The sequence below is a fragment of the Takifugu flavidus genome, chromosome 2 (assembly GCF_003711565.1).
Source record: "Takifugu flavidus isolate HTHZ2018 chromosome 2, ASM371156v2, whole genome shotgun sequence".
NCBI lineage: Eukaryota > Metazoa > Chordata > Actinopteri > Tetraodontiformes > Tetraodontidae > Takifugu > Takifugu flavidus.
Window position 1 is genome coordinate 10950972 of NC_079521.1, and position 12970 is coordinate 10963941.

The 12970-nt window shown below is 46.4% G+C and overlaps 1 protein-coding gene across 2 annotated transcripts in view; it reads left to right on the forward strand.

Annotated features, from left to right (window-relative positions):
- The window catches only part of LOC130517456 (protein kinase C-binding protein NELL1-like), a 128971-nt gene extending 124453 nt beyond the window's left edge, over positions 1 to 4518 (forward strand). For both annotated transcript variants that reach the window (XM_057019354.1, XM_057019361.1), the window contains 3 exons: positions 46 to 222; positions 598 to 822; positions 1252 to 4518. In XM_057019354.1, coding sequence (XP_056875334.1) covers positions 46 to 222; positions 598 to 822; positions 1252 to 1302 — 453 coding nt within the window. In that variant the 3' untranslated portion in view covers positions 1303 to 4518. The remainder of the gene's footprint in view (positions 1 to 45; positions 223 to 597; positions 823 to 1251) is intronic.
- Positions 4519 to 12970: the final 8452 nt, after the last annotated feature.

Sequence of the window (12970 nt, forward strand, 5' to 3'; positions counted from 1 at the left end):
CACCCAGTTTACACAACAGTGACCTCTGTGACCTCTGCTGTGTAGGACGGCCACACGTACTGCAGGCGAAGACCCTGCGATTGTGGGGACCCAGACCAGGATCTCTTCTGCTGCCCCAGCTGCGACAACAGACCCAGCAGTCAGTGCCTGGACCAGAGCGGACGCACCCTCTACCCCAGCGGAGCGTCCTGGCTGTACGGCTGCCAGCAGTGCCGCTGCCTGGTCAGTACACAGAACTCTCCCCGCTCACTCGAGCCCAAACAGAACCATCGGAATATCCGTGGTTGTAACACGTGAGCTGCTAAGTAGCGATGAGGCTAAAACTGTTGTCAGAGCTGACTTACAAATGACTTTCAGCCATAATTCCATTGATGAGTTGAGCGATGTAGCAAAAACAGCTACCTGCTAATGCCAGAAATGTCAGAAATAGTTTGAGTCGCAGCATAAAAAATGATCTGCCTGCGTGGGTGTGTTTGTGGTTGGGGCAATTACCACCCCCCCCCTCCCCCCCATTAATGAGAAACTGGCAGGTGAGCTGAGTCTGCGATTCTCACATCTATTCTCTCGCTTCCTTTTCACCTGCGTGCGTCTCTGCAGGAGGGGGAGGTCGACTGCTGGTCCCTGGTCTGCCCCGTGCTGGTGTGTGAGTACACCGCGGTGGTGGAGGGCGAGTGTTGCCCGCGCTGCGTCGCAGACCCCTGCCTGGCTGACAACCTGTCATATGACATCCGACAGACGTGCCAGGACCCCGCAGGCGTCATGCGTCTCAGCGGAGACACCTGGCATATGCCTAACTCACCTTGTACCACCTGCAAGTGTAAGGTAGGGGGAAGAAAGACGCTTTCTTCTTTGTTTGCTTCAAAACAGATCTGACTCAACAAATCTGTTCATCTTCACTTTCTTTGACCTGGTTTGTGTGTTTGGGGCATTTACATGTGTAAATTGAGGTGGCTAATGTTAGCATTGCTAGCTTCTGTTTCAATAATACTGAGATTTGATGCTTTTCGGGTGATAAAAGTGACATTATAGTGTTATCAGTTTACTGATAACTCAGTTCTGAGCGTAACAGCCACACCAGAAGTTTAACAGATAGACTGCAGTGGTTATATGATTGCAAATTGTGTGAACTGACCTGTTTTAATACCTTAATGAAATCACACATATTTTTAACTTTTTATCCAGCTGGACGCTAGCTGCGCTATTATGCACAATTATCACGATTTTTCTTTGCTCTCTCTTCCTGCGGCTCAGAACGGGAATGTTTGCTGTTCAGTGGATCTCGACTGCCTTCAGAACAACTAAAGCCGTCCTCCTACTCCCGCTCCTCCTCCTTTCATTCCTCCTCTTCTCTTCGCTATGGGACTGCCACGCCCCTCCTCTTCAGTCTGACAGGATGATTAAACAAACTAACGCACAGCGTAAATCCACACACACACACACACACACACACACACACACACACACACTGCACAGACTGGACTTTCAAGGCTGTTCTTTTCTTCGGAAGCAAACAGCTAGCGCGCGCAGGTGTGTGCCTACGTGTGCGTGCCTACGTGTTTGTGTGTGTGTGTGTGTGTGTGTGGTGTGGCTGGAATCACATTAGTGTTCTGTAAATGTAAATGTGTCGTTTCTATCACCGTGTCTGATCCATTTCGTCCAGCCAAACCAGTTGATCGGGGCAAAGGTTTCCCAGTTGAGACTCTGAGGCGCTCCGGCGGTCTGCGTGGCCTAAATATGGACTCCATGTTTGTTTGTAAAGTTGGAGGTCACCATAACGTGATCTTTTCATGCTCAGTTTGAAAGAGGACCCTGCCCCCCCCCCCCACCCCCCCCCCCCCCTCTCTCCCACACACACACTGGCTGTTCTCCATGTGTCTGTATGCAGTTAATTCACACACCAGCACTTTCAGCTGGTTTGTCGGGCGACATTAGCGGCATTTTTAGCATAGCATGTTTGTTTTGTTTTTTTGTTCTGGTTCATCATGATTCATTCTTAACCTTCACGATTTATTATGTAAAAATGACGCAAGTCCCTGCTCAAACTGTACAATAGTATATCTGAATGTGGAATTGATTATTATTATTGATTATTCCAGGCTGAACTTGGTTTCTTTTATAAAGTTCTAAAGCTTATTTACAGCCTTGATTTTTATTTCTTGTGTTCCCGACAAGCGTCTGTGCATCCATGACATCAGGTTTTCTCCCCTGACCCATCTGTTCAGCTGTCAATCGTGTGATTTTAGCTTTGAGTAGAGAGGAAAAATTGAACATATTCTAAAATGACCTTGTCAGGATCAGGTGTAGCACGGAGCGTAAAGGAGCGGCAGTTAATTAACGCTGCGTCATGCTAGCCTGGATCTTTATATGCCAGCAGGTCCCTGCATGTCAGACTCGTTCTCACATCTCCAGTCTTATTAACGCAGGAGTTTCCATGATCTTCCTTCTGCGCGTCCTGCTCATTTGCCGCCGAGCTGCTGTCCTCCACACCTCGCAGCCTCAGCTCGTCCCCGTCATGTCACCTTCATCGCCCCGCATGTCCACATCTGTAGCTTTCATTTTTCAGATATCAGGACACAGAAATCTGACTTCAGAGTCCTTTCGTGTTTAATAAAAGCTGTATAATTCAGTTTGAGGCGAGTACGTTCCCTGAAGGCAGCATTTGTTTCCTTTCATTTCAGCATTTTCTCTTTTTTTTTTTTTTTACATCACGGAACAATATTGTGGCAGCTCCCCCGGGAGGAGACGAGTCCACATATGGCTGGAGGGCAGCGTGCAGGGTTCAATTTTTAAATCTGAAATCTGTTTAGGGTTGAAGACACCTACGTCCATTTGGATGTTATTGTGATGACATCATCCACTGACTTGCCCTCCTTCTCCCCTCTTTTCATCCTGCTTCTTTTCATTTCTTCATGCAACCTCAATCATCTTCCTCCTTTCACATAAACACCCTCGTCTCGTCCCTCTCTCCCCTTACCTGTCTGACCTGCACCTTCCCTGTAACGCACGCCTTTCTAATCCCATTTAATCCTCTTCACTCCAGCAAAATCTCCCCATCTTTGACTCCTCCGTCTCTGGTTTCTCCTCCTCTGCTGTTCATCATCAGAATAAACGGCGGTGGCACGTTGTTGCCCTCGCTGAAGGCGTCAGTATGAGGGCAGATAAACCTATTCAAAACTAAAACTCACTAGAGATGCAGGACGGACACTTGTCCCTCTTTCCATCGTCTTTTTCTCCTCTTTTTGGACCATGTCATCAAGGTTCAGTCTTACTTTGCCTCCACTTTCTTTCCCCTAAACTCATATTTAGTTGCTTCTTTGCTAATCATCACCATGTTTTATTTAAGCAACAGTCCAGAAATGGTGTTTTTGGTGTTTTTAATGACTAATCCTGTCACTCAGAACACTTCAGCGCCATTAAATCTGATGTAGAATCAGTTTAAGAGACGTGTCCGGACTGTTGAGGTGCAGATTTGACACTCAGAGACAGAGGCACTCGGTGTGCGCGGCCACTTTGTCTCATCGAGGATCTTTCCAAGTGGAATATTTTCAACAGGAGCTGCTCCGACCGACCAGGCTGGTAAAAAACCCTCAATAATGGGTAAAAACTTTCAACATTCCTTTTTCATTTTAATCCCAAATCATCTCGTGCTCCCTCAAAGAAAACCCTTTTTCCCGCCACGCTCAGTGACTGTCCCGGTGTCCCTGTCTCGTCCTCGTCCATCCGTGTGTCTCTGCACCCGTCTTCACCCCCCCCCCTGTAAATCTGACACAGTGCACACAAAAGTCGAGTGATGTAACCGTATCTGTGCTCATCACGTTTAACGCAGCAGTGGACGTTTGTTCAGTCCCACAAATCTTCAGACGTTTGAGTTGATATGGGATTGGAGGACTTCTGTAAAACACTATCTGTGTGTAAATGTTTTTACATGCTGCCCATGATGACATGATACCGTTTGACCTTTTTGAATTAGCATTGTGTTCATGTTAATTGTAGTTGACTGACTTTTCTTTGGTCAGGTAGGTTCTGTTATGCTGTAAATACTGTGTAAAGTGGAGGATTCTGTAAAAAGAGCAAACAATGTGAATAATTTTCACTAGAGCTTCTTCTAGGACCATGTGCAAGTCTGTGTAACAGAGAAGAACATTTTTATTGTTTTTACTATTTCTTTATTTTTCTATTGTTGCCTTAACCCCTTTAGTGTCTATGATAGTTTGGTGTCCTCATTGTTTTATTGGGTCTTTTATTGATTTGACTGTTACACGTGTGCACGTGTGACTGTCGCCACATTTATGATCTGCTCGCAGATGGAGGGAAGAGCTGACAGAAGTGAATCATTAAGACTAAATCTTTTTTTCAAATTTTAACACTTGTCTGTAATAAGAAAATGGAAACTTCTCCTGACGTGAACAGAAAAACCAACTATGTACATGTTTAAAAATGTTGAGAATCACTTTGTTATTCTTGTCGGTTCCAATTGAAAAAAAAAAATTCAATAAAAATAAAATTTGCCATGGCTCATCTTGCCTAAAGCTTGGTTGGTCAATTGGGCCAAACAATTTCCTCAAAGTTTCCTGTACTGACTGAGAAACTGCGTTTTTTTCTGCCTTTGAAAGTCAGGTTGGCAATTCCGATTGCTCAGGATCCCCCGTGTAAGCTAGCTTGCTAGACGCTAATGATAATTGCTAAATTAATTAGTTCTGACCTTTTAAGTTTTTCCTGGTGGAAGTCTGAAGGACATTATGCTGCAGTGCACGTGAAGACTTGACAGCAACTAGAACCATTCTGATGGAAGTGAAAACGTGGGACTAAACGATGCTGTTGAGATTCAGATGCTTCAGCGTGTTTTTTACTGACATGTCTCCATGTCTCTTTATTCTTACATTAGTGGAGTCCACTGAGATGTACTTAAAAGGTCAAAGGTCATTTGACGCAGTGTCGTGAGGTTGCTCTTTAGCTGTGAGTTGGTTCACCTGTGTGACAGCTCAGATTCATCGATCCTGATTGTACGTGTTAGCATGAGGCGTGTGATCTGACGGTGAAGCTTTTTTCCGGATTATCAAATACTGTGTTTGTATTTAAAGTCAAAGTCTCAGAAATTAATCCCACTGTAAGAAAATAATTCTGGAAAAAACCCTTTAATGTTCCGCTTCTATCGGCGCCGCTGTTTTTCCTTTCTTTTTTCCTTTTCCCCCAGGAAATGTATGCAGTTCTGCGGTGGAGTAAAGATAAGTGCCTCCTTTTGATGGTTTAATGGCCCACTGCTGTGCTGCTAACGGGAGCAGGTACGGCATCGCGTTTGAAGCTGCAGCGGCACAACTGACGATTAGCTGCTTCGCTGCAGCTCCACAACATTCAGGAGCGTCTTTGGAATCCAGCGAAATTCCACCTATTTCCTGATGATGGTGAACCGGTGGGATGACAGCGCGTCCGTGGCCGACGTCACTTGTTGTGTTGTTAGTGGCTCCCTCTCTCCGTCAGTAATCCCTCTAATTGTCGTGGGCTAATACCGGTGTCGCAGCTGATCCGTGCCGCTCCGAACGCTCCGCACACACGAAGGGCTTCAGCTTTGCGCTCGGTCGTTTGACTGATTCAACCAGACATGTTTGACCCGCATGAGGATTCCTAGAAAAAAGGGAAACCTTCAGCAGCATTAATCCCCATGGATATTCCATGGATCCTTGGATACTCGTACCTCCTGTGACATGGCTCTCTGACACAAATCTGGATTTGGCTGCTTATTCCCGGCTGTGATCCCTGTCAGTGTATATGGATGCTGTGGACATGTCCACAAGGTGATTCTCCTTTACTGGAACTGTGCGACTTTCACCGGGATGAAACAGATCAGTTTCAATGTCTTCATCTCCAGTGGAGGATTGAGACCCCACTGAGGGTGGAACCCTCTCCGCTGAGCAGCACTATGGAGGGTTCAGTCCATCAACCAGCTGTCAGTCAGCTGTATAACACGCCACACTCTCCCTCTCATACTTGGGTTGAGCTCTGGCCCTGCACCTCCTGCCCAGCCTGGGACCCTCTCCCCTCTATCGTGGGCAGCTCCACCCAAAGGTGCTTACCATTCATGGGCTGGCGCCTCGATGCCATCGCAGAGGTGAAGGAGTGAGTCCCTCAGCAGTAGCTCCCATCTGTGTTTGCAGGGGGATACGTGCAGCATCTCAGCTGGAACAGACAACAGGAAGCAGCTGAAGACGGCTCCTCCAATCAGCCTCAATCTGCCCTTTATTCTCCATGTCCTGCGCAGCACGGGGAGGAGCTGGCAGCGTGGGACGGGCTCAGCAGGAAGTATCTTCAGCCGCCATCGTCGCCGCCACCACTCAAACTGATCAATTTGACCTGCTTCTATCGACGTTCTGGGCAAACCCCAGCTGGTGGCTGGATTGAAATGCAGGGGGCATCAAAAACAAGCCCTCCACCGCGGCCGAGAATTAATACATTAACTATGTGCATATTGTCCATGTTAATACAACGAGGATTAAGAGGCTTAAACGTCTTATCGACATCCTGGCCGCTCGATAAGTGTGTAATTAAAGAGTGCAGCTGAGCCAGTGACAAGGCCAACCACACCACCGTTATTGACCCGCGGTCAGGCACAGCAGCTAAGTGTTTATCTAATCTAGCATGTGTGCACGTGTGTGTACGTGTGGCTCCTCTACTGCTTTTTGCTAATGTTAAGGAATCATTTAAATTCACAATTTATTATTGAATATCAAACTTGCGCAAAGAATAATAAACTGAGTAAATCGATTAAAAAAACAACACTATAAATAGTAATGAGCTCATTATGTGTTTTGAAAACGGTCAAAGCAGGTGAAGAATGTCACGGGGGTATCGCTTCACTCTAATTGCTGAAGAGAAGGCCTTTAGCATAAAATGTTGACTTATTGATTGAGCTGATGGAGAAGCCTAAACCAGCATATAAATGTCAACATTGCATCAACCTCCCTGCCAGGGATGTGATCCTGACCATTAGCATGGAAAATTAGCAAGGAAAAACTCCCTTTTATCAGGAAGAAACCTGCTCATATAGGAGGAGAGGAGAGGGAGAGGACAGGGGGAGGGAGAAGGGAGGAGAGGAGGGGAGTTGAGAGGAAGGAGAGGAGAGGGAGAAAGGGAGAGGGGAGGAGGGAAGGGGAGGAAGGAAGGAGAGGAGACGAGACGAGACAGTGTTAAATGAGAGGATGTGTAAAATGTATAAATCTGCCACTCCTAAACATGCAAAATCTGAATCTTTCTGTTTCCAGGTAAGTCGGCTCTCCGCTCAAACACCACAGCTCTAATTATGCCTAAATTCTGAAAACAGGTTTGAGGGAAGCTTTTGAGTGAATCCAAAGACTTTAGAGAAACTGAGGACTGGATCATTTTGAAGGCTTTAAAAATAGGCCCATGTGTGCAGCCAGATATGTCTTCCAACTTGAATTCAAATCAATTAAAGCATCAAATGTCAGCTTAGACCATGACCTTCACGTCCAATCTGCTCCCTAAATTCATTTTGCTACAACTCATTGAATGCTAACATCACTGATTTGAAGAGCGCAGAGCCATGACAGCACAGAAAAGCCTTTAAAACTAAAAATACAGAGGTCTGACGAGGGCTTGGAGAGTCACTATGTGTCTTAGCTGAAGTTGTAACGGCCTAGATTGTATTATTTGAATTGTCCGTTTATTGGATAATTCTGGATCTGAGGTTTGATTTGATTTTCTTCTTCATTCCAGGTAAAATAGACCATTTTTGTTTCCCTTATAAATAGGACCTTTAAAAATCATCTTTAAGGAGAAATCAAAAAAAGAAAGTGGGTGGCCATTCTGAAGTTTCTGAACTCCTCATTTGGATTTTAGGTGTAAATTATATCAGAATCACATGCAGATATTTCACACTGATTGCGTAATCCGGAATAATTAGGTCTAATTATAGATTCTCCCAAACCCTCCTGTCCCCATTTTGTTTGTTTTCATTCACTTTGTCAGCCACGCTGCGACACCCTTAAAGTGGGCTGGATGATCAATAGACTTCCTGTGATGTGCTGACAGACTCTTATTTGATGTGACAGGCCGCAGCCTCCAGCCTTGTCATCATGTTCGTGCACGCTGGCGCTGACTGACTTTGAATCATCTGGATGTGAGCAGAGCAGCGCGGAGGCATCCAGCCTGAACCCCCCCTCGCTGTCAGATTGTTCATTTTATCAGCAGGCTAATATTTCCTCCTGCCGCATTCAGGGACCAGAAACTTCAGGGATGCGGGAGTGATGGATTTCCCCACGTGATTTGGGATTTCATTTGGCCTCCGTCGGAGGGCACGACTTGGGAAACGGACCGTGCAAACAAATTTGAATCAAGAAATGAATTTCCTCTGCAAGGTGGAACATTAGAAGTGGTTCAGAAGTTCGAGAGGAGGCGTCCCACAGAGAGCAGCCAGCGGTTGGGCTGTCCGGTCAACAATCCTCCTTTAGGTCTCCCTGGGGGGGGATTTAGTGGATGGCCACCAGAAATGAGACCGGTGACACAGAGGGATTAAAGCTCCAGCCAGCCCGGGAGAAGCTCGGCGACCACGAGAGGTGGCCGAGCTGGAGGACGGAGCTGGCCAGGAGACGGTCAGGAATGAAGGTGAGGTTCGGAACCAGAGGAGCAGATGAGCAGGGCCAGACCCAGAACGCTAATGACCCATATTGGAAAATACAAAAACCTGAATCCTAAGGAATAAAAAGTGCCGATTCCAGCAAATTTTAGTAGATGTGATCCAGATATCAGCAGATGGAAAACTGCTTATTGATGATGATGATGAATCAACTTTTGAGTTTATCTATATAAAGTTTAAGTAATTATTCACGCTCACTCATGTCAAGAATAATTCTAGTGTGCGTGCGTGCGTGCGTGCGTGCGTGCGCGACCCCCTGAGAGCCTAAAGGTCTGTGTTGTAAATATGACTGGAAAGGATACCGCCTCTCACTGGGTAATGAGACAGGTGGAAATGTGAGCGAAGCTTGGGGAGAGGCATGTAATGAAACAATGTTGGTGATGAGAACACACACACACACAGAGACACACACTCTCCACAGGTAATGAAGCATTGTAAGGAGATGAGTCTGGTCGAGGCAGATAACATCCCACTGAGCCTGATGGAGGACAATGGGCCGTAGTAATGGAACCACGCCGTCAGAGCGCTGAACCCTCCCATCATCGCGCTGCCAGACACACACACGCACACACACGGAGGAAGCGTGCACGTGAAAGTGGGCCTGAAAGCGAGCAGGCTACGCCGCATCATTAGTGTAGACCTTGAGCCCGATTTGTCTCACCAGCGACTTTAATTAAGATGTTTTCACGAGCGAGTCAGGGCGATCCTGACGTGGCGGAGGCGTCGTCCTGCTCAAAGATCCCCCCAAGGATCCCCCCCTACCCCTTTCCCCTTTTCAAGAGAACATGGTACAGTATCTTAGAGATGCTCCCATGGAAACGCGGCTTAAGCAGCTCAGAGAGTTCGCCTCTTTTCATGGCGCGCTGGAGTTTTGTTTGGCGAAAGATTAGCAGAAGATTTGCTACAGCTCACGTGCCCCTCTTGTGTTTGAGGGGGCGTATTTGATGCAGGTAATTAATTCTATGGTGAGTGGAAGCCTCCAAAAACTGAGCTCTCCTCCAACACGCCGCCAGTGTAAGCGTGTAAACACAAATTAAATTGAATGTTTTATCGAGGTGAGCAGATGGAGAACACCCCCTGGAAACTGATGGAAACTCAGTTTACGCCGTCTTCCCCACAGTTCAGAGATGATGGGGTTTGTTATGTTTGGAAAAGCTGTTTTGTTTGCTGGAATAATGAAGTCATATCGATATAGCTCAGGCGATAGAGGAATATGAGAGCCTGAAATGGATTCCAAGAGACAATTAACCTCGCAGAGATGGGGGGGGGCTGCAATGCAGTTTCTTCCAAATGTCATGAATATTTGGATCATGTGCAAAAGGGGCCTGAGGAAATAAAACGTTGCCGCTTTAATTGGACAGCAGTGTTTCCGTTCCCCCTCAGATCATTTCAGTTACGCAAACTAGGGAGACGTTTTTAATTGAGAACATGTTTTAGGCGGCATCGAACGTGCAAATAAAAATCCACGACACAGCGAGAGGAAGGCGTGAATGAGGAATCGTGTTTTTATCCTATATGAGCTGCGAAGCCTCTTGGAGATAACTGGTGACATTTAAGGTCGTGGCCCCCCAGCGGTGATCCAGGAGACGGTGGGAAAGTTTCCGTCCACGTTGGGGGACAAGTTGTTTTTTTTTAATAACCAAGATGAGGAAGAAGTCTGATGTCCAGCTGGGATGTGTTGCTGCTGCATTATGGCCGGCTGCCTGGCGTGAGTCGCCCATGTTTGATCGTCCCAGCGTGCCGCTCGTGCACATCTATGACTCGGCGACGGTGTGAAGTCAGTCAGCATGAAGTCTGTGAAGCTGAAACCTGCGGGGGAGAACAGTTTGGTGGGGGAGAAGGGGGGAGTCTAACCGTGCATTTGACATTTACTGGCCTTTGTCCTCATATCAGAGACACTACAGGAGTCAGAAGAGTCAGAAACACGGACGGACAGGTTTGTTTCCTGATCCTGGGGAACGTGTTTCCTACGTTTTCGATTTTCCATTTAACAAGAATACCATCAGTTTAAAGTACGGTCATTAAAGCTGTAGGTCAGATTACAGTTATGCTAGTTTATTCAGTATTTACATTTCTGTTCAATTCATGGTCATTATTCAGTATCCATGTTTCTGTTGACCTATCGAAGTATAGAATGAGGTAATCTAGCCTCTGAGGATTTACCTTATCTGTATTTACATAAGGTTTAGCGTCAGCACTGCGCTGATTACACCATCCTGCACAGAGGGCCAGATATGGCAGGCTTCATGTCAGCGTTTTAGTCCTGCGTTTGCTGTTTTAATGAGATGTGACGAGAGTTGGTGGCCACATACAGGGGGGGGGGGGAAACCCTTCACTGACAATTAAGGATAAATAAGACAGCATAATATATCACCTCAACTCAGGGCTGTAGAGCAGTTTATTTTCACCAAAGACTTTTCTAGCTTTTTATCCTGAAGGTTTCTTTTGAGCCTGGACGTGTTGATGCTGACCACTAAAGCTGCTATTATGAGCTTTGAAAGGTCACTTGTTGGTGTGGGACAGAGTGGAAATTGTGTCCAATGCTAACAAGGCTCAGTCAGACAGTCCTAAAACTAAAACGGATGCTTGAAAGGGAAAGAACGATTACACAGCCGGGAGTTTGGTCAGAATTTAGAAGAGAGGCATCCATCCCTGTTGGGTCGGAGACAGAAGAGTAATAGAGACAGCTAAAGCCAACGCCTTCACCTAAAATCAATGTGCCCTAATCCAGGACACAGGCAGGCATTAATGATCTTAACCTCTCCCCTCCCTGTCCTCCGCGCCATTTACTAAACATCTGAAGTCCACGAAAAGCTCCATGGGACAAACAAAAGCTGGCAGGCACTTTAAAAGCTACCTCCCCCAGGGGCGGGGGGAGGGGTGTCCTCCCCTCCACAGAGACCCTGCTGCTTGATAAATATCGTCACGTTTAATGAAACACTTTTGCATCATTACAGTGAGAGGTACATATGTTAGCAGCGGCTAAAAACAATGAGGCCGCCAGCACCTCTGAGAAATGTGCGTCACCATGAGCTGCTCCAGAACATGGGTCCGGCTGTGAATGCAGAGGTGCACAGGCTTGGATGGGTCGCACGTCCTCAGTCCTCTCATGTGGTGGCGACCCAAACGCCACGGCGGTCCAGACGAGGGTCAGACAGCACGGACTGAGCACGCGGTCGCGCACAGCACGGGCGCATTATTCATTCCCGCCAATTATGAATATGGATGTTCGACACAAACGGGGAGGATGTGTTTTCTGCTCTTTTGTTGGCTCAGCCTTTTCTCCGCTTCATTTCCTGCGCGCTCGTTTCTCTTTTCACCCATCTGCGGTCACGATGGTCACCGATCACTGTGGAAACTGTCGCATTCCTCTGTCTGTCTTCATGACCTCCTGCTGTCCATCACCACTGATATTTATCACCATTTCAGAGCTGTTTCACACACACACACACACACACACAACACACACACACACACACACACACACACACACACAAACCAAAACTGAAGAAGGTATTAGAAGCAGAATATATATAAGTGTTTATTTATTTTACAACATTGGTATGCATTAATTCATTTAAAATCATAGTGGCAGTTAATTACAGATTTACAATTTGGCTGATTATAGATTATATCTATTATAGATTATATCTCTATTATAGAAAGTTGTCTGTCTGTTCAGAAGAGGTGGCTGATCTTATTTTTTGAGGAATCACTAAAAGTGAACAAATCTCAACTTGCTGACATTTAGGTGATATTTACATTTAAAGTTTAAAAATAAGAACCAAATGTTGTATTATTTGCCACTGACTCACTTTATTCTGACATTTGAAAAGTTGGAGCAGCGAGAACAGGTGACATTCTCAAGGAAACAGAAGAGGCTGGACGGTGTGAAGAGATCATCCCCATCCAGGCTCGGCAGGAGGTCCACGGCCACGGAGCTGTGAACGCGCAGTAAACATGAGGCTCCTGGATTGGTTCTCTCAACCTTTCCTACAAGAGACAACAGCAAGTGAGTTGATGTAAACGTCCTTCAGGTTTCAGATGCACCAACAGTCATGTCGACTCTTTGATTTTGATGAAAAACGATAGACATTTTATGCACGTTGGATTGTTCCCGATGCTGTATGCTGCTTGATGTGGTGGCCGAGATGTGTAAATGCAAGGAGCATTGCATTCTGGGAACTCTATTGTGTCTCTCAGTTCGTTATAAGCAACACAACATGCCGCTGTGCCTCTGCAGCCATCATTGTCCCTCTAAAATGGCCCTGGTTTCCGCCCTCTCTTCTCTGTCTGGAGGTGTCAGAAATTGCCAGGTATTAG